This window comes from Gopherus flavomarginatus, chromosome 5 (genome assembly GCF_025201925.1).
Source record: "Gopherus flavomarginatus isolate rGopFla2 chromosome 5, rGopFla2.mat.asm, whole genome shotgun sequence".
Lineage (NCBI taxonomy): Eukaryota > Metazoa > Chordata > Testudines > Testudinidae > Gopherus > Gopherus flavomarginatus.
In genome coordinates, this window is record NC_066621.1 from 45,659,062 (window position 1) to 45,681,351 (window position 22,290).

At 42.7% G+C, this 22,290-nt stretch overlaps 1 protein-coding gene across 5 annotated transcripts in view; it reads left to right on the forward strand.

Moving 5' to 3' along the window:
* The window catches only part of LOC127051024 (USP6 N-terminal-like protein), a 208,759-nt gene that overhangs the window by 123,555 nt on the left and 62,914 nt on the right, over nt 1–22,290 (forward strand). For 3 of the 5 annotated variants that reach the window (XM_050952814.1, XM_050952815.1, XM_050952813.1), the window contains exons 3-6: nt 13,439–13,512; nt 14,002–14,087; nt 15,083–15,122; nt 16,986–17,066. In XM_050952814.1, coding sequence (XP_050808771.1) covers nt 13,447–13,512; nt 14,002–14,087; nt 15,083–15,122; nt 16,986–17,066 — 273 coding nt within the window. In that variant the 5' untranslated portion in view covers nt 13,439–13,446. The other 2 variants (XM_050952816.1, XM_050952817.1) reach the window with 2 other exon arrangements.

The following is a 22,290-nucleotide window of genomic DNA, read 5'->3' on the forward strand; positions in this document are numbered from 1 at the left end:
AAGAAAAGCTTTTAATTAAAGAAAGAAAAAACAGTAAAAAATATCTTTGTAAATTTAAGATGGAATATGTTACAGGGTCTTTCAGCTATAGACGCTGGGAATACCCTCCCAGCCTAAGTATACAAGTACAAATTAAAATCCTTTCAGCAAAATATAAATATGAACTCGTTCCAGCCAAATGCACATTTGCAAATAAAGAAAACAAACATAAGCCTAACTCGCTTTATCTACCTAGTACTTACTTTTCTGGACATATAAGAGACTGTATCAGAGAGATTGGAGAGAAACCTGGTTGCACGTCTGGTCACTCTCAGAACCCAGAGTGAACAACAACCAAAAACTAACAGCACACACAAAATCTTCCCTCCCTCAAGATTTGAAAGTATCCTGTCCCCTGATTGGTCCTCTGGTCAGGTGACAGCCAGGCTCACTGAACTTGTTAACCCTCTACAGGCAAAAGAGATATGAAGTACTTTTGTTCTATTAACTCTTACTTATCTGTTTATGACACCAGCCCTCAGGCATCTCTCTCCCTAGTGATTGATGCGTCAGCTTTGGGCTGGGAAGCACATTTCGGAGACCTCAGGACACAAGGCCTCTAGTCTCAGGTAGAACTCACTCTCCACATGAATGTCAGAGAGCTGAGAGTGGTACGCCTGGCATGCCAGACTTTCTGAGCCCACTTAACAGGGAGATGTATATCAGTTGTGACAGACAACACCATGGCAATGTTTTATATCAACAAACAGAGGGGTGCATGCTCCTCTCCCCTGTGCCAGGAAGCTCTCAAGCTATGGGACTTCTGTGTAGAGCATTCGATACATCTGCAGGCATCATACCTCCCTGGAGTACAGAACAAGTTGGTGGACCATCTCAGCAGGTAGTTCCATGGCCACAAGTGGTCCCTTCGCCCAGACATTGCGAACTCATTCTTCCATCAGTTGGGCTTTCACCAGATAGACTTGTTCACCACGCGATGCAACAGGAAGTGCCAGCAGTTTTGCTCCTTCTTGAATCACAGTCTGGGTTCCATCACGGACGCGTTCCTCCTCCCATGGGGGAGATCATCTCCTTTACGGATTTCTGCCCATTCCGCTCATTCACAAGGAACTCCTCAAGATTTGGGGGGAACGAGTTTCGATAATATTGATAGCTCCAGCCTGGCCCCACCAGCACTGGTACACATTGCTCTTGGAAATGTGTGTGGAAGCTCCAGTCAACTTGCCATTCTTCCCGGACTTACTGACTCGGTACCATGGCCCCCTCCAACACCCGAACCTCGAGCCACTGCACCTCACAGCATGGAAGCTCCATGGCTGAACCCAGTGGAGCTCTCTTGCTCGGACCAGGTTGGACAAGTCTTCCTTGGCAGTAGGAAACCTTCCACCAGGACTACCTACCTGATCAAGTGGAATAGATTTTCAATCTGATCGGCAAAGCACCATTCATCCTTGACGCTCATCTCTGTGCCTCTTATATTAGACTAACTCCATCTCAAGCAGCAGGGGCTGTCCATGTTGTCAAGGGTTCACTTGGTCGCCATCTCTGCATTCCACCCAGGCACAAAGAGGGCTGCTCGGTCTTTGCTAACCCTATAGTCAGCCATTTCCTGAAAGGTCTTGACAGGCTATACCCTCAAGTCAGGCAGCCGATACCGACCTGCGACCTCAATCTGGTCTTTCCAAATTGATAGGGTTGCCCTTTGAACTGCTGGCGACTTGTTCCCTGCTTTACTTGTTGTACCAGGTGGCATTTCTGGTAGTGCTGTCCTCAGCCAGGCGGGATTCTGAGCTCAAGGCCCTAACATCAGAACCCCCTTACACTGTGTTCTATAAGGACAAGGTTCAGTTCTGACCACATCCTGCTGTCCTCCCGAAGGTTGTCTTGCTTCACCAGATAGGAGAGAAGTAGATCATATTCCCTCAGGAGCTTCGGTTTTTTTGTGATCCAATTATACATAAATGAAAAATAACCAGAAAAGGGCAATTTGATCTTTGGGGAAAATAGGAAGGTACATGGAACACAGATTCTGTTTAAGCAATCATTGTTACCTAGATGCGTACATGTAGTTTGCAATAAAAACCATACAAAGGGGAATTCTCTTAAAATATAAAATACCGACAGTTATTTTGGGATCATAATAGCAAGTTTTGATTTGTACGCTAACAAAAGAACACTTTTAGGCCCTGCCTCATCTATGTGAAATTGCTGTGGATATTCTTTTAGGGCAACAGAGTTGTGGGCAACATTATTTGAAATCCCAGCTCAGCTGAATTAGCAGCCTGGAAATTTTCCAGGTCATCTAGGAAAGTCGTTTGTAGAAGTGTGAAGAGTTCAGGCTATATATTGATTGCTGGATAGTGTTCAGTGCAGATAAGCAGTAACATACTTACTTTCTTTTCCAGCCTCTATTGATCTTCTGCTGGGGTCAGTTACAGCTTAATCCTTTAATTCCTTAACTCTTGATTTTTGGGAGCTTGAAGTTTGGCCTCTATAATCCTATTAGGTCCTTTTTTATCTCCCCCCTCAATTCATGAGAAATTTTTAAAAGAAACAAGTGCATAACTTGGTTATTTCCCAACCAAAAGTCATTTGCACAGCTTTACCTGCTATTAATTATGGCAATCTTTCTGCCACTAGCTCAGATGCATTCTCTGCTTTCACTCAGCACATTCATAGCTGCTTTGGGACCTACAATAGATTGCACTCTTTATAAATAAGGAAATTCCCACCCCTGAGGAAAAGTAAGAAAATGAGAGAGGAGATCTGGGAACCAACCTTTGAGGTAAGCAAAAATATTGGGTCTTAAAAGTCACGTAGGTATTTGTTTGCTTTTTAATTTCTAGACTTTTTCAGAGGTGGAGTGCAAACTGAATGATGCTATTTAGTGTACAGAGTTTACGAACTCCTCACATCACCAACAGAGCTTGCAAGCTATTTGAACAAACCAGTGAACACTTACCTAGGTGGGGACACAGAACCACTAGTTTGAAGGCATGCTTCTATATTTGAGACATTTTCCACTGCACATGTTCAGTATTCAATTATCAAATGACTACTTAAATCAAATCCAAAGTCAATTTAAAAAAAGTAGCGACTTACCAAAAAAAAAAAAAAAAAAATGTGAGGCTAGAATTTTTGTTTTTTTTTTTTTTTTTTACAATGGAAAAAGTGTAAATTTTTTTCTGTCATTACTCAGACTAGGGAAGGAATTTTTTCTCAGTTTCCAAGTAAAAATTGAACATCCAAATGAAATATGGAAAGTTTATCTCAAAAGTGAATATTTTGACCATTAAGCATGTCAGTTTTGTATGTTTATATCTCAGACTGTTTTGCAGCCTGATATTGCTCAGGATCGAGCAATGACAATAGTCCACAATAGGAATGCTATAATAAAGCACAGAAGCACTTTCCATCTACGAAGTGATTCAGTTATTAACCATCTAAGCCTCACAGCACTCTTACATGGTAGGCAAGTAGTATTGTTCCCATTGTACATGGGAAACTGAGGTGGAGAGATTAAGTAACCCGCTCAAGGCCTTAGGATGAATCATCAGAGCAAAGTTTAGAATTTGTGAGATGATGATGATGGCACACAGTCACCAGGTTGTACTGTGTCCCTCTCTTGAATATTTTGCTAGGAGATAACTAACATATTGAGCACTAAATCAGGATTCCCCAGCATGCTGAGTGTTGTATTAGGCAAAGTTTTCAGCAAATGAATTCTTTGATCCCCCAACAATCTAATGTTGATAAATCCAAAGTAACGTATATTGGAAAACATAATCCCAACTATACATGTAAAATGATGGGGTCTAAATTAGCTGTTACCACTCAAGAAAGAGATCTTGGAGTCATTGTGGATAGTTCTCTGAAAACATCCACTCACTGTAGAGCGGCAGTCAAAAAAGCGAACAGAATGTTGAGAATCATTAAGAAAGGGATGGGTAATAGAACAGAAAATATTATGTTGCCCCTATGTAAATCCATGGTACACCCACATCTTGAATACTGCATGCAGATGTGGTCGCCCCATCTCAAAAAGGATATATTGGAATTTGAAATGGTTCAGAAAAGGGCAACAAAAACGATTAGGGATATGGAACAGCTTCTATAGGAGGAGAGATTAATGAGACTGGGACTTTTCACCTTGAAAAAGAGATGACTAAGGAATGACATGGTTGAGGTCTATAAAATCATGACTGGTGTGGAGAAAGTAAATAAGGAAGTGTTATTTATTGCTTCTCATAACACAAGAACTAGAGGTCACCCAATGACATTAATAGGTAGGAGGTTTAAAACAACCAAAAGGAAGTTTTTTTCACACAATGCACAGTCAGTCTGTGGAACTCTGCCAGAAGATGTTGTGAAAGCCAAGACTATAACAGGGTTCAAAAAAGAACTAGATAAATTCATGGCGGCTAGATCCATCAATGGCTATTATCCAGGATGGGCAGGGATGGTGTCCCTAGCCTCTGTTTACCAGAAGCTGGCAATTGGTGACAGGCTGAATCACTTGATGATTAGCTGTTCTGTTCATTCCCTCTGGTGCACCTGGCATTGGCCACTGTCGGAAGACAGGATACTGGGCTAGATGGACCTCTGGTCTGACCCAGTATGGCTGCTCTTACGTTCCTGATGCTGATTGATCAGAAAGGTAACAAGTTACAAGGCTTTTCATATTGTACCAACAGTACCACCTTCTTGCAAATAAACCTGTTTGTGCCCCTAGTTTTATTAGCTGCATTTAAATTTCTTTCTCTGTATTTGGTCCTACTCACATGTTCATCATTTGAGGCTTGCAATGCTCTTCTGTGGCTTCACTTGTAGCCTAGTTTATGGCACATATTTGAACTGGCAACTGTGGATAATTGAAGGGATAAACTGTTATCCATGTTCCAGGCCTGTGTGACAAGGAGACAGAAGTCTGTCTCACCACCGTCGCCACCACTGAGGAGTTTGTGGTTTAACCTAGTCAATGGCATGGCTGCAGCGGGAACTAGATTGCTTTCACAGATGATCAGATATGTTTTGTATTTGCCCAGTCCACTTTCCGTCTCTGTCTTTATATCCACTTTTTCTTTGAGTGATGGTTCCTATGTGCATGGGCAGTGTGTGGAGCCCCACTTTGGGGAGGTTAGCCCCCGGCTCCACCTCTTCTGCCCACCCCCTGCCTCCCCTCCCATGCTGAAGCCCCCAACCCTTTCCCCACTGCAGCCGGAGCTCCAAGACACCCTGTCCCCCAGCAGCTGGAGCCTCGAGACCCCCTGCCCCTCCCCCCCCGTGGCCAGAGGAGCCCCAAGCCATCCAGAGCCATAAGCACCCACCCCCCAAACCTGCTCATAGGAGCCCCGGTCTGGTCGGAGCCCCCACAACTGTACTTTCCCTTCGTAGGCCCCAAGCTGCCCTGTGAAAATTTGAAATCTCTCTTCTGTCTGTTGGAGGAACCACTTCAGCTTTTGCTGTGCCCCATCCACGTTCCGGGGCAGTTGAGGTGATGGTATGTGTTGCTCAGCATTCCGGGTTCATCAGTAATCTCCCTGGAGTCCAGGAACACAGGAAGCTGAATAACCCATACTGCCGCCTTGGCTGCCACAGAATCTGGATGGGGCATAATGAAAAGCAAAAATTTCCCTCGCCAAACCTGCAACCAGGGTCCCACAGAAGCAGCTGCGCTAGGGGAGGCAGAGACTCCCCCGGCTGATTATGCTGGCCTATGTGTATTCAACACATAGGTTTGCATGTGTACCATACGCCAGAGTCTGCAGACTTTTAGTAAACAGCGTCTGTGCTCTACCCTGAGGGCATAAAGGGCAGTGCGGACCAATGCCTCTCCAGTTCTTTTTTTGCTGCTGCATGGCCTGAGCCAGAATTGTCTGTGCCCACTTTGATCTTCCTCTACATCAGGGGTAGGCAACTTATGGCACGCGTGCCGAAGGCGGCACATAAGCTGATTTTCAGTGGCACTCACACTGCCCAGATCCTGCTCACCGGTCTGGGGGGTTCTGCATTTTAATTTAATTTTAAATTAAACCTCTTAAACATTTTGAAACCTTACTTATTTTACATACAACAATAGTTTAGTTATATATTATAGACTTACAGAAAGAGACCTTCTAGAAAGATTAAAATGTATTACTGGCACACGACACCTTAAATTAAAGTGAATAAATGAAGACTCAGCACACTACTTCTGAAAGGTTGCCGACCCCTGCTCTGTTAATACCTATAAACCATCAACTGTAAGTAGTTTTTAGTAGTTTAGACTTAGCTAACGATAAAACCACTAAAACCACTTAGTTTTCTCTACCTCAGGGAGTTTCTCCCTGCAGATAGAGACTATTGCAAGAGGGACTATGCTAGGAGCTGTGTTCTGCCCTGTTCCTTCTCTGTCAGTGACAAACACCAGTTCTGTCTTTATTGTCACCAATTGCAGTGTCTGCCTGTCTCTCTCCCTGAACTCGTGAAGGACGAGAACTCCACTTGCAGAAGCACCTCACAGAGCAGGCTATGAGGCCCCGTTTGGATCCAGTCTGGGGCAGCACCCCTGTACAGTGTCTTCAGGCCGTAATCAGCACCCCTCTGAGCACCCCTCTGGAGTAAAGGCCAAAACACTTAATCCTAAGAAACCTTTTCATCAGAATAGAGGATATGACCGTAGGCATAAGTAGAGATCCCCATCCAGAACTGCCTCTAAGACAAAGGCTCCCTCCCCATCTCAGTCCAAGTTGGATAAGTTCTTGCACAAGGGTCCTAAGGAGTTAGGTTTGCATAAACTTCCTTTTCAGGAGGGTAAGGCATGAAGGAAGAAGGATCCAGTGGTATCAGCTCCATCCCACAAACCAGAAGATTGATACTCACCAGTCCCATTTGTGAGTTCCACACTGGACCCCCTTTGACAGTTCTGACACACTCCTTATACGATCCTCCAAATACTAAACCATTTGACAGCCCAGATCTACTGTCCCCTCCTCAAGGGGATCATCAGGAAGGACTGGAAACTTTTACCTCATCAGAGGATATTTTGGCTTTCTCCAACCCAAAGTCTCCTCTTGGGCCTGGTCCTCCTTGGAGACATTACTACTTCTGAAGAAACCACCTGGAGGAGAAGGAGATCCTCACCTGTTGCATCCACAACTTGGAGCATCCTCCCACTGGTATTGATTGTACCGCCAATAGAGTGGGAGCCTATTTCATCAAGCGAATATGATGCTTCAGATGTGTATACCTCTTCCCCTTCTTAAAGGAAACAAACCCAGACAGAACACATGGAAAGTATTGGAACCATCCAGCTCCTTTGGGATATGGCTACCCAAACATAGAGTGCACATGTTCAACGGCAGTTCAATCTGTTCTCAACCAAAGCAGGAAGGAGTCTACTAGGCAATGCTATGTGGCCAAATGAAAGCATTTCTCCTCTTGGTCACGACAAAGCCTGTTATCCCCAGGATCCGCTGGGAATCCTGTTATTAATACATACTAGCCCTTAAGACATTAGGCTTCTCTGGGACCATCTTGCAGCAATCAGTGCCTTTCATCTTCCAGTTGATGATCAGACTATCTTTACTCATCCTGTGACGACTAGATTCCTGAAGGGACTACTTAGAACTTTCCCAACAGTGGTGAAATCCACACCGCAAAGGGTGTCTCATCCTTTATTTTCTCACCAAAACTCCCTTCTAACCATTAGTCACCTATTCTATATCTCATTTCTCAATGGAAGTCGCCTTCCTAATTAGCATCACATCAGCCAGGGCCACTTGTGGCAGATCTGCCCCATACCATTTCTCATAAAGAGAAGGTTTCTCTTTGCCTCGACTCAAAATTCAACCCTTAGTAATTTCAGAGTTTCACATGAATCAAACCATCCACTTACCGGTATTTTTTCTGAAACCTCATGACTTTGATCAGGAGAGAAGGGTTCATCTTCTAGATGTTTGATGGGCTCTGGCATTTTACCTACAGAGTATAAAAGCATCTTGGAAAATACTTAGACTTTTTATCACTCTAGCAGGGCGATGAAGAGGTCAAGCTCTATCTGCACAGAGACTTTAAGTGGATCTCGGGTTGTATCATCCTTTTGTTACCAACTCGCTCAAATTCCCACCCCATCCCAGAAGGGGTGAGATCCCATTCCATCAGAGAGCAAGCAACCCCTGCAGCATCTCTGTGAGATGTACCTTTACTAGATAGATGTAGGGTGGCTACCTGGAGCTCCATACATATCTTTACAAAAAATTACACCTTGTTTGCACCCATATCCTGTTCGACTACTACTTACAAATCACCCATGTGTTCAAAGCACATAGAGACCATCACTTTAATAAGAAATGGAGGTTACTTACCTGCAACTGGAGTTGCTTAGAGATGTGTGGTCCCTGTCTGTATTCCACTACCCACCATCTGTCCCCACTGTTACAGATCATGACTAGATTTGCAGTAAGAAAAGGAACTGGAGTGGCATCGGTCTGCACTGTCCTTTGCATCCTCAGATCAGAGCACGAGGAGAACTGTGTGTGAGCAGACCAATGCACACTGTTTACTAAAAATCTCCAGACTCAGGTGCACGCATGTGTGGAATACACAAGGACCTCACATCTCGAAGATCCTCCAGTTACAGGTAAATAACTTCAATTTACTCAGTAGATCTTCTTCTTGCTCTCTGTTAATGTGTAGTCAGAGGCATTCAGAACAGTTTCTGCTTTTTATGCATGTTGCTAACCTGTGCATTTAAATCAGCTTAGCAGATATAATTCTATTGCAGTAGACAACCAGAGATCCAAGTCTGGGACCAGGATCCCATTGTGGTTCAGTGTACCTATATAATAAAAAGATAGCCCCCGCCTCAAAGAGCTAAACTTATGAGAAGATAGAACAGTTGGAGCAGAAAACTGGGGCTGTAGGGAGGAGATGACAGCGAACACCTCTGCTAAAGATTTAATAGCAGGTGAGGTAGTAAGGTTTACTGCTCAGATTTTGCTTTATACTCGGGCTTGACAGAACTCAGTTTGTTTTTTGTAACTTTGATGGATAATATCAGTTTATTTTTAAGCATTTTTTCAGTTTTTATTGATTTTAAATTTTCACAGCTATGGGAAATTATGGGGGAGGCACAATTATTTAATGACAGACATTGAGAAAAGCTTTATACATTGTTAAAACACATTGTCAGCATAACATCAAAATATACAAAATAAATAGCCTTAAATCCACAAATCATACATGTTTTTACTACTCATTTGCCAGTCTGTTTGTAACAAATCTAATTTAGAGGTCTAAATCCCTGGATTTTGACTCTAGTTTTCTCATGCAGCATTTTTCTTTACCTATCTGTAAATTTCTGTTATTGCTGGAAATACTTTTTCATTGCTTTGTGTGTGTACAGTGATATTGATGTTAGCATTTACAGATAAAAAGCTGATTCTTCCAAGGCTACTTTTACTACAGTATCTGCTGTAACTGGGAAACTAAATGAACAAAATACATTTTCCAATGGAGAATTCTTGCTTTATTGTGTCTGTTTACCACTTCAGTAATGCACCTCCCCCCATCATTAATGGGAATTAACAAGCTTCTTCCTTTGGCCTTTATATTTACCTTTTTAGGAGTCTGCGTACGTGAATTTTAAGCAGTGTAATCCCTATGTTGTGCTGGCAAAAAAACATGCACACCAGGAGGATTGTTTAGTATGTTTGTGTATTTACTTTGTAATTGTAGCTCATCGAAACAAAAAAGGAAAAAAACGAACACGATGCAATTTTGCTAAGCAGCTGTAATACAAAAGTTAAGTCCCTTCAGTATTCAGACATTTACAATCAATCTTTTGTTGCTGCCTCAAACATTTTAAGGTTTTATTTTCCTCATAAACTAAGCTGAACTACTGAATAAACTTTGTAATGTCTTTTAAAATGTGAATGCTGGGGCTAATGGATGGTTAATGTTCATGCACTTAGTATCACTTGCAATCATTTGTGTTTGTGAGCAGTTTTCAGAATGCGGAGTCTGATGTGAAGGATGGACCTTTTTAAGGCCTTGGTCTGGAACTGATGGATGTATTGGCAATAAGCAGTTTGTAATTAAGTATGGTTCAATAACTTGATACTTTATCTCTTAATGATGCTTGAAGGCCCAAAGGAGAGTAAACAGGCTGAATATCAGAATGTGGTTAAGGCTCTGCTTACCACATCTCCTCCCTCTGTGAGAGGTTATGTAAGGAAAGTCAGGTTCTTCAAATTATCCCAGTGTAACAGCTCTGGGCTGAGTAGGCACCGCAGGGTTCTGATAACTTCAGTAGCATGCTGTGCTGAGGCTGCTTATGGTGTTTGCATAGCAGGGGCCATAACAGAGTACTTCCTGCAGCATTGGGGAGGGAAAAACTCCCTGCAGGGAGGCTAAGAGAGGGGGAAATAAAATCTTTCCAGTGGAAACCTATGAAGAGAGACTAATTTCTATGTGGATTGAAAGGTGCTCTTTGGGTTGCTATTGTATCTTCTTTCAGTGGGAGAATAGAACCTTCTGCTTTAGCCACTTTAAGGAAAGAATACAACGGTGTCCAGTGTTGCACTTTGGAGGGGCTCGAATGTAAAATGGGGACATCCCATCTTAATCCTATGGCTGCCGTGCACAGGAGGGTTCCGAAAGGAGCTTTCCCAGCTACTGGACAGAGGAATAAAACTGCACTGCTCCATCTCATTTTTGCAAGTACCAGTTTTCTTTAGCAGCTCTCTCCATTCCTTAGCATGTTAGTAATGCCAGTGATTGTCTGTTAATTCCTGTTCAGGTTAGTATACGCGCTTTGGGAAATTGCTCTTAAGGATCTAGTCTCCTTAATTGGTGTCTGTGGCTCCGATTAACTTTAATAATAGTTTCATATGCAGATGGAGAATGGTATAGCGTGTGTGTGTGTGTGTGTCTGTTAAATGGAGGAGGTCACATTTTAGCTTTCCTGGTGTAGGAACAGATGTTTGTTACTAAGTTGTTACTTTTGAACCCTCTGTCAAGAGGCTTTTCTAAGTCAATTCCATTAGGACTTTTCACGTGCTCCAGAGAATCCCTTTTAAAATCCTACAAGAAAGAGCTGAGAGCAGTTTGCTTTTAAGGCTTCTGCATTAATAGAGACTATTAGTGTTGTTTAGTTTATGGATATACTGGTTAGAGCTTTAAGTGATAGATCACAATTCAATGTGTAGCAGTGGGGAGAGAATTGTTGTTTGACTTCCATAGTTTTTATATATTTCCTGACTCTGCTGAATCCATTTAGAGCACAGAGAACAGATTTTTTTTCCCCCTTTAAACAAGCTATTGGAAGGTTTGGTGATAGTTTGGGTTTTTAATTTTCTCACGTTAAGCCACCTGTGAAATAATTACACTCAGACCACAGTGCATTTCTGCTTTTGAAATGCCACCAGTTTTAGCTGTATATATTGGTCTGGAGAAATCTGCTTGTCCGGTTAAATCTGAAATACCTAGTCATAGCTGTTACTGCTCAAACTGGAAAGCATACTGCATTATCTCTAGTTGGTATCAGTTATAGATCCTAATACTAAGGCCTTGTCTGCACTACAAAATTAAGTCAATCTAAGTCAACATACAGCTACTGCAGCAATTACCTCGATGATGCGTGTCCTCACCAGGAGCACTTCCACCAACTTAACTGTGTAGGGCATTGACAGCCAGAGGCCCCCTTGCCACTGCTAGGGGCTGACAGCTTGGGCTGTAAGCCCTGTGGTGGCTGGGTTCTAGCTGTGAGTCCCGAGGTGGGGTTGACAGCCAATAGGCAATGCAAGTAACACAGTGTCTACACCAGAGGTGGGCAAACTACGGCCCGCGGGCCACATCTGGCCCGCCAGCTGATTTTAATCTGGCCCTCGAGCTCTCACTGGGGAGCGAGGTTGGGAGATGCTCCATGCATGCATGCAGCAGCACTGCATGGCTCCTGGAAGCATCAGCATGTCCTCCCCCCGGCTCCTATGTGTAGGGACAACCAGGGGGTTCTGCATGCTGCCCCTGCCCCAAGCGGTGCCCCCACAGCTCCCATTGGCCAGGAACTGCGGTCAATGGGAGCTGCAGGGGTGGCGCCTGCGGAGGGGGCAGTGTGCAGAGCTCCTGGCCTTGCCTCCACATAGGAGCCGCAGGGGGGACATGCCGCTGCTTGAAGTAAGCGCCGCCTGGAGCCTGCACCCCACAGTCCCTCCCGTGCTCCAATCCGCTGCTCCAGCCCTGATCCCCCTCCCGCCATCCAAACCCCTTGGTCCCAGCCTTGAGCAACTTCCTACACGCTAAGCCTCTCGTCCCCAGCCCCATCCCAGCGAGCAGTTACTGTATACTGAAGGGAGCAACCTTGTATTAGTGTGATGAGGGAGGAAGATGATTTAATGGGTCCTCTCTCAATTCTGTTCTCTGCAATAGACCGTAAAGACCCATCATTTTTCTCTGCCATTTTCTTCCCCTAGCCGCCTTTTCCACAGAAGATCATATTGTCAATGCCTATCCTTGACGTTCAGGTTTCTTCAGACTGCACCAAATGTTGACATTGATCCGGCATGGGCTGTAGAGCACGGGTATCTAGGAGTCTGCCAGTGCTAGTTTGGAAATATGCTGTGCTTTGATTGGAAGGGCATTTGCATCAGCGAGGGTTTATATGGGGGAGAGGGTTAAAAATTGAAAAGATATGTGTGTGAAACTGGAAGTAGTCTTGCTAGTATGTACATACATGTGTGGCATGACCATGTTCTGTTACTCCGGCTGAACTATTTTAATCATTTTATATGGAAGAAGGGAGTCCAATACAGTAGTTCACTGTTCAGTTACTGACTTGCTGCATCCTGATTTGTTTACAGATCTGTTGCATATGTTGACCAACTAGACACCCATTTATCTGTTTTTATTACATATATGTACTTTACTTATTAAAGCTTTTTTCTGATTTTTCTTTGACCTACAGTCTGCCTTCAGATATACATGTGGAGCTCTCCATGACTTCTGTGTACGTATCTGAGGGAAGAATTTGGCATTTCATTTTTATCAGAATAAATGCTCAGCCATTTAGCAATCTAGCTGGCATGCAGTTTGGTATAATGTAAGAGCTGTGCTGTAGCAGGACGGCTTAATAACTTTAAAGTATTCACATTAAAAACTTGATTTTAGTAGAGGCATGTGCACATGCTGAACAAATATACAGTATCTGCTCTTGCAGTCCTTCATGTAGACAAAACTTTCACTTACTTAGAATTGGCAGATATGCTTTGTGTGTGTGAGTACCCCACACACACTTTGTACTTTCAGCTTTTCATTCTCAGTCTAATTTTAGCCCTTGGATAAAGCTGGAAGTTGAAGTTGTCAGCGCAGCTTTTTCTATTAGCACTTTCCAAAAATATTCCCTTGGCTGCATACGTTTGCTTATTATCTCCTTTTTCTCTTTTCTCTTTTTGCCTTACAGCTTCTGACATGAAGAAAGATATAGAGACCTTAATAGCAGAAGAGAGAGCAGAGATCATCGCCAAATATGAAAAGGTACCGACCTCATTTTTCCTCCATTAATCTGCTCACCAGGCATGGGACTCCTGGTAGCTAAGCTGTCTAGGGAAAGCAGGAACGCATCATACAGGGCATGAGATCTTCATTCAGACCTCATGCCAGTAACAAACTACACAAACACAATCTTTTTTTTCTGCCTGCAGAACTTTTTAAGAATATAGGTGACGTGACAGTGTGTATTTAGTCGTCTGTGATGGGTTTTCGGCAGATAGGCTCAGGCAGGAAGGGGCCTACGTCAGGTATACAAATACAGGTTCTGCCTATTCTACCTCAACAAGTTCAAAAGAGTTGGCCTATGACAATTACTCAGGCTATGGAACCAAAGTGGAGAACTTTCATCACCAGCCCATTTTTCCTTTCACTCTGGGCTCCCAGTTTTTTTTCTCCTTCAGATCTTTTCATTTGGCGCACACCACAAATCCTGTGACCAAGAAAGTGACTCTTGTGTCTCCTTTTGCTTTGCAGGGAAGGCAGGAAGGAGCTCATATTGACCCATGGGAAGATGCTGACTTCACCCTGTATAAAGTCACAGACAGATTTGGATTTCTGCAGTAAGTTACTCGTTTCTCCTCCCAGACACCCTTCAATGAAATAGGCATGGTGCAGTCATACACTCTGTGCAGGAGGATGTCTTGTAACAGCTCCAGCAACCTCAGTGCAGGCTGCTGTATGAATTTATTTGGTCAAACCCAAATGTCTAGAAAAGAATGGCAGTGTATCTTCTTCTGCATCCAAGCCTGTGGAAACTTTCTGATGTTAAAATGTCTTATTTAGATATTTTTGATCAATAGTAAACTTTTCAACATTCCCCGCTTCAAACATTTTGGCTTACTGAACCAAGTTGAAACATTCAGGTTATTTCAACGTAGTACTGCATCTGTCTAAGGTAGTGCAGTGCATCATGGGAGCTGTAGCTCAGGAGCCTCATGTCCCTGTTCTCTGTGGGCTGGGATCCCCAGTTGCACTGAATCTCCCAGGATGTGGTCATGGGACGCCCATGAGGCACTGCAGTAGCTCCACCAGAGGAGAAAGCAGTGGGTCATGAGAGACATAATCCAACTAGGGAGCCCCCTCATAGAAGAGAATTGGAGCATGAGACACCTGAACTACAGCTTCCATGAGGTACCATGACAGCTTAGGCAGATGTAGTGCAATGTCAAACTGACTTGAAATGAAAAGTTTCAATTTGGTTTAACAACCAAAAGCTTTGACTTGTCGACCTGACCTGAAATTAAATACTTTGTTTCTATTTTCCCAACAGAAAATCAAAATTTTTACAAAATCAAATGTTCCTTGGGAAAACTGTATTTTTCTGTTGAAAAACCATTGACTGAAAATTGCTGGTCAGCTCTATTAACCAGTCTCTTTGAAACAGCTCTAAGGTTTGTGTGATTGATTGTCCTCTGATAGACCATCTCTATAAGACAACTAATTTTTCCTTGGTCCCTCAGATGTGGTCAATTTAAGACTGCTTGTTTGCATTGTATGGTATATTGTGATCCATGCCCCTGTTGCTTGTTATTCAATCCAATCCTTAATCTTTCAGTGAGCATGAACTGCCAACCCGCAATGCAGTGGAAGAGAAGGTAAGAGCTGTCAGCTTTACTACCTATGTGGATCACACCTTGCAAAACATGCTGCTAAATGGGAAGGTGCTTAGGCCTGCTTTTTTAAACAGCAAATACAGACTTTGCAGCATGGCCCACTAATCAGATTTTCTCCAAAAAATATAAAAACCAGCATCTCCTAAGCTGATGCTCTGAAGTTAATGGAGTGACACCTTTGCTCAAAGTTACAGGAAGTCAGTGCTCAGTGAGGAGTAGTTTCATAATGGTGTGTGGTACAGGTGTGAGCTCGGTAGGAGAGCCTAGACCACACCTGGGAAGGCAGTGGAACTCTCAATACTGCAGCTGAGCTTGGAGTAGGGAGAGGGGAAGCTGCGGAATTACTTTAGTCTTGTGCAGCAGTTCTGACATGAAGAGGAGTGGAAGGTAGGACAATGCCATGAAGTTACAGGATAGATCCTCACGAGAAGCAGTGTGTGAGAGCATAAAACAGAAGTGATCCATTCACAACAAGCCTGATCAGACCTTCCAGTTAATGGTTCTACTTTTTTTTCTTTCAAATCTTGTTTCCTTTCCCTTTCAGTTTCATTATTATTAGAGCTTCTTATTTCATTGTTCCAGACTTTGGATAGTTTTTGTCTTGTTGTAGTGAAATCATAAAACTTTATTTAAGACTTATAGCCAGGAAAGAAGTTGATAATCAGCCCCTGCTGGGAGAGTGATCTCATCTCTTGTGCCTCTTGCTCTCTGTAAGCATGGTGGCAGAGATCAACAGGCTGCAGCTTAAACTCAGATGGGCATCCAGATGTGTTAGTGACTCTGAAAATCTCAGCTTAAATGCTTGATCCTCACTGGATGAAAAATGGAAAAATCTTTGGGTATCCTGCTCCCCATTCATGTCTCTTTAAAGTGTTTCTGTTGCTCCTAGGAGTGCTAAACCACCTTATCTAATTGTTAGTTGCATATCTGCAGGCATGGCTGGCTACTCTGTGTAGAGGCAATCAATGAGTGCTGCACTGGGGGAGGTCAGGATCAGCTTCCACAAGGAAGTGTTGGGAACTCACATTTAGAAACATTAATGAAGCTTAGGAGGGCTTGACTGAGATGCAGTATTATTAAACATCTGATTCAGCTGAGACTAGATGTTGGATCCCATTCTGTCACTTTAGGAGGGGCTAGATTGCTTCAGCTCACTGCAGGAGATCTATGCAGTTGGAGGATATTTCTCTACAAGTTCAAAAGCCCCAAATAAAAGAAAATAGATTAATACACTTTTTATTTTGAGATCACAAAGCTTAAAGGTTCTAAGTAGCGTCCTCTTATCAACTATACTGCCACTGGAAATAAACTAAAGTTCACCTCAAAACAAAAATCCCTATAACATGCTTGGATTGCGAATGATTAAAAAAAAAAAAAAGGAGAGGGCAGGGTGACTGAGCTCAGCTGGTAAAGTTGCAGCTGTTTGACCTCAAGGGAGCTGATTTGACTCTGGATTGTGGTAACATGAATGTCTAGTTTTGAGATCAGGGCTCTGACTGGGCTTAATTCCCTTCTCGTCCTTCTGGCTAAGAGAGGTGAAAACGTTACTATCAGATAGACACAACACAGGGTAATTTGTGACTGGATGAACTCCTAAGTATCTGTTACCTAACAAGGAAGTTCTCCTGTGAAAAAATTGTCTATGTATCATGCTGATTTTTTATCATTACTGTGTGTAGAAATTGTCTATCTCTGTAAGTACTTTCCCCTCAGTCACAGATACAAAAGGGTAGGGTGGGGGTGAATGTGAAATGTCATTATCATCCTCATTCAGTTTAACCTTATGAGTTTTATGCTTTCACAGGGAACATTTCTGTAATATTTGTTTTGAACTGATTCTTTTAGCAAAAGCTGCAGGAGATTGAACGAGTGGACAAATGGCTAAAGATGCTGAAGAAATGGGGCAAATACAGAAATAGTGACAAGGTGAGGGGATAAAAAAACAGACACTTGCAGTACTATAGGGGGAGAGATGGTGATATTGTTCCCTTTTTTCCCAAAGGTTTATAAAGAAACTGGAAACCCTTGAAAAATGCCTTATTTATTCTTCCTTTTTAAGTTTAATATTATGTTGGCTCAATAGAAGTGCTTACTGTTGTGACATACAGGGCCAAACTTTAAGAGGGCCTCCTAAACGCTTCCTGCAAATTTGGCACTTGTGCTCATTTGTCCAAGCCAAAAAAAAAAAAAAGCCACGCTTGTGAGCCTGACTGGGCACTGCATGCACACGCGCAGCTTCCTGTCCATGCACAACTTAGGAGGCCCCTAGAAAATGTGGGTAAGAGCCTAGATTTCTAGGCCAGTTTCCTTGACAGATAAATAGAGGGGATATTTTTATTTGCCTAGGATTTACCTGTTTACTATGTATCCTGATACTGATTTGATTGCCTGAACCCATTTGGCTGCTAACTGAGGCTATTGTGTGAACATCACCAATAAGCCAAAATACAGGACTTAAAATAAACTCTATGCTGAACAGCAATGAAAAACTTAGTTATTGTAAGAGGTCGTCTAAAAGTCACAGCGCAAATCCAAACACATGTACTTAGCTTCTAGGCTGTAGATGAAATAGGAGGGAAGCATGAAACCAAAATTGCACTGGTGAGAGTATGCTGGGAGGATGTGGGCATACCTTGGGTAAAAATTCAAAAACTCAAGGTCCTTTGTGCTCTGTGGGGACCTTAAATATTCCATAACTTTTCTCATACAAGTAATAATTTTCCTAGATGTCTTTGCAAAAATACCCTGTGTTGCTCCTTTTTGCTCCCCCTACTGTTGTACTGCTCTCTAAGGGCTTGGCTACACTAGAGAGTTGCAGCGCTGGTGGTGGGTTTACAGCGCTGCAACTTAGTAACTGTCCACACCTGCAAGGCACATCCAGCACTGCAACTCCCTGGCTGCAGCGCTGGCTGTACACCTGGTCTGCTTGGAGTGTAATGATTGCAGCGCTGGTGATGCAGCGCTGCTCATCAAGTGTGGCCACCAAAAGCGCTGTTATTGGCCTCCAGGGTATTAGGAGGTATCCCAGAATGCCTGCTCACAACAAACCAGAAGAATGGCTGAACTCTGAGCTTCCCTGAGCTGCTTATCTAAAAAACAAACACAGCTGCTGTTTGCTCCAGCAAGCGAGTGGAGGCAGGCAGGGGAATTGCTTTGGAAGGTTCACAGCCGTTTGCTTGAAGAGAGAAGTCACACGGCAGGAGGGAGGGGGGAGTCCGTGTTGAGCAGCTGCTTATATGGTCTGAAGGCTATTTAGGAGTGCATAATTTGCATTTAGTGAATAAGAGAGGGGTGGGGGAAGGGCTTGAAACTTTTAAATTGATTGCAGGTTGGTGATGTGTATGTTCCAGTCCTTAGAACTTGCAGCAGGGAGCTGAAAGATCCAAAAATCCACTCTCTCTCTCCCCCCCACGTTCCCCCTCACCTCCCTCTTTTGAAAAGCACGTTGCAGCCACTTGAACGCTGGGATAGCTGCACACAATGCACCACTCCCAACAGCGCTGCAAGTGCTGCAAATGTGGCCACACTGCAGCACTGGTAGCTGTCAGTGTGGCCACACTGCAGCGCTTTCCCTACACAGCTGTACGAAGACAGCTATAATTCCCAGCGCTGTACAACTGTAAGTGTAGCCATGAGCTAACTCAAAAATGGTTGCATTTCACTGGTGATGTGTGTATGTGGTGTGTAAAGCACTTCTGGATTCTTTCTGTCATTACTATTATACCTCACACAAATATTTACTAAAATAAATGTATGTATTCTAACTGAATTTTCAGATGAAAAAAGGAAAAACCTGTCACCACATCACTGTCTCCGTCTGTGTGAATGGTGGTGGGTGTTCTCACTAGCAGCTGTCATTTTGCAGCTGTTTCCTAGCAGGAAGTCCAGACTGTTGACATGTCTGTTCTATTCTTCCTGCTTGTGTGTAATTCTAGTTGTTATCAACATAACATTACTTAACTCAGGGCAGAGTCTCTGATAGTTTGGGGACAAGATGGGAACCAGGACTCCTGGGTTCTATAGTTTAGCTATGCTTCTGAATTATTGAGAATTTGGATGAGTCATTTAACCCCTTTGTGCTTCAGTTTCCCAATATGTCAGTATTTGTACACCTGTAGACTTGGTCCTGCCTCAGCACAGAAGGCTGGACTAGATGACCTCTTGAGGTCCCTTCCCGCCCTACATTTCTATAATTCTGTGATCGCCTGGAAAGCTTCATTAATGTTTCTGAAGTGCTTTGAGATCTTCAGATGAAAAATGTTTAGAAATATACAAAGCAATAGCTTTGTCTATTTTTTTTAAAAAATGTAAAATATAACAGCATTTACATTTTAATTCTCCAGCATTTCCCAGGCACTAGTAGAATGAGATGGCACAATGCCAGTGAAGAGGTGGGCAGGCATGTAGACCACAGATCTCAACTTTAATTAGCAGAGGTCAGGCAACACCCTTGCTTATGACCTAACAGGGAATGCCAAGATAAAGTATTTTTATAATTACTTCGTGAACATAGTTGATTCTCAGCACCAGTCTCATTTCTTACTTGTCTAGACTTGGTAGTATAAAAATGATATATTTTTCTACTTTTGCAGGGAAGATACAAAAAATTACAAAACTATTCACTCTTGAGTGACCTCATTCAATAGAAACGTGCAGAATGTATATTTTTATAGTCTTCGTAGAGACTCCTAGTAGGGACTTGAATCCAGTTAAACAACAAACATTATTGTGACCATCTGTGCAGGATCTAAATAGATGGGCGACTGTGGGACAATGATGACCTTGACATTACCAAGGATCAGAACAGAGTCATGTGATCCCACATTCAACATGATTTTAAGAGGAGCTGTAGTTCTAGAGCAATCAGTAGTGAAGATGCATAAAAATTCTCAATTTTATTGAGGAAACAAAACAGATTTTTTCAAACTTTACATTACCAATCTGAGTATGAAAGGGGCAAGGACATACTTTGAGTTTTATAGCCCTTCTGTATTCATTTCAATGTTCTTTTAGTCATTCTCTATCACTTGGTAACCTCAGTAGGGAAAAATATGGGAGCCCTCCAGTGGCCATAATAATCCCTCTCATTTAAAAAATCAGTCCTAAGTGGTTGGTATCTTATTGGATAAAGTGTCCTCTATTCTAGACAGATTGAACCAGGTCCTTCAGAACTTAGTTCTTCTTAATGCAAACCGTACTGATCTCAATGGAAGTGTTGCCTGTGTAAAGACTGCAGTGTTTGGTTTAGAGCAGCGGTTTTCAACCAGGTGTCCATGAGCTTATTGCAGGGGATCCAGCATTAGATTGACTGGGGCCTGGAGCAGAAACCCGAAGCCCCCAGCCCTGGCACCCTGTGGGACCCTGGAGGTTTTATAGCCTGTTAATGGGGCCTCAGAAAGGAAAGGTTGAGTAACCCTGGATAAGAGTTCACCTCTGTACTTGTAAATTGAAATTAATTAATCCATCAATTCATTAACCCATCAGTACAATTTTTTAAATGAACTCTGATCATGCATCTAAAGTTGAAGGGGGAAAGAGCTGATGCAATATACTTCTGCCTACGTTTACAACAGTGACTAGTGATTTTTGATGCCCAATTTGAGACACCTTAATGGGGCCTGATTTTCAAATACTGAGCACCTTTGGATAATCTGGGCTCTTTCTGCAGTTAAAGGTGGACACCCACAATTATAAGTATGATAATATAGGTCTTTACATGTAAATAAAAATCCAAATGAGAAAAAATGCTATATTTTAAAATAACAATCTGTTTAGAAAAAGGTTAGCAACTTAAGTGGTCAAGTTAAAGGAAACGTGGGGCATAATACAAGGGGGTCACTTGGTTACATTAAATTAAACAACAGTAACGAGGCCGCATAAAAACCTAAATAGGATCCAGCTTCAATCTGTCGGTCACACTGGATTGTGTGGGTAGACCCTTCACATCTGTGCCAGAAAGTCTGAATCTGACTTGAATGACTGTTCTTCATGGAGATGCAGTAGCCAGCTGCTCCACTGTACCATTAGCTTATGCTATATTTTGTCCTGAGTAATTATTACTGCATCTCTATCATAAGCAAAGATGGTGTTGTATCTTTTTGTACCTCACAACTGGATGGGGCCCAAATGTTTCAACAGGGCAAAATGATAATAGAGCAGGAAACTTAACAGGGTTCCTGATTAGTTTCTTAATGCAGATGTTTCTGTGACCTCAGTTTAATGACTCCTGATGTCAACAATTTACAATAATTTCTTGGGTTAACAGCAGGTCTGTATGATTAGAGTAAATTTGGGTCCAAACTGGCCCTCTCCTAATAAGAGATTGAGCTCTCATTCCTTTATTTCAGTGGCTGAAAAGCATAGAGCTCTGGAAATAGAATGAATGGGATTATTATTTATAGTGAACCACAAAGGTTCATTATTCTTCCAGACAGATAAGACATAATCCCAGTGCCAAAGAGCTGACGTTTTGCTCCCGGTGACTTGAGAAGGAGCAGCATTAGTGCTAAACAGTGAGGGGATGGGGAAAGGATAAGCCAGATGACATACAGAAACATAAAGAATATTTGACTTCACTCCCATTCCACCCTAGCAATTCCAATAGAAGCTTCCATTGGCATAGATTTGGAAAGATCCCTTATGCTATACATGGGAAAACCTGTGCATCCGGTATTGCCAGTTCATATGCATGTTGGAACAGTGACACTGTCATGCAGTATGATATTAAACATAAAATTGCAGGGAATACAATCCAAAGCCCAGCTCTGCTTTCTGAAGCAGTGTGGGTCTTTGAACAGGATATTCCCTCATCCACGGTAATTTCCGTTCACTGATAGTACAACATTTGCATTGCTTTTTAGATTAAGTTGCTGAGATTGCCTGGCCCAGAGGGCTGAATGGTCTCATGCATTTATATTGCGAGTTTAGAAGTTGCACAAATTCCCTCTGCTGGGCTCAGTGGATGCCAGTGGATATCTGAGAGCAGTTCAGATGCTGGCCTTAGAGAACCATGAAACTGGATAATACTATTCCAGTATGGGAATGTGATGCCTTGGAATGAAATCAACTCTAAAGTTTTTCTAAATAAATAAAATACAAAAGTAAAATCCACTTGCGTAAGTTGATTGTAAAAAGCAGTCAAGAATTTTTG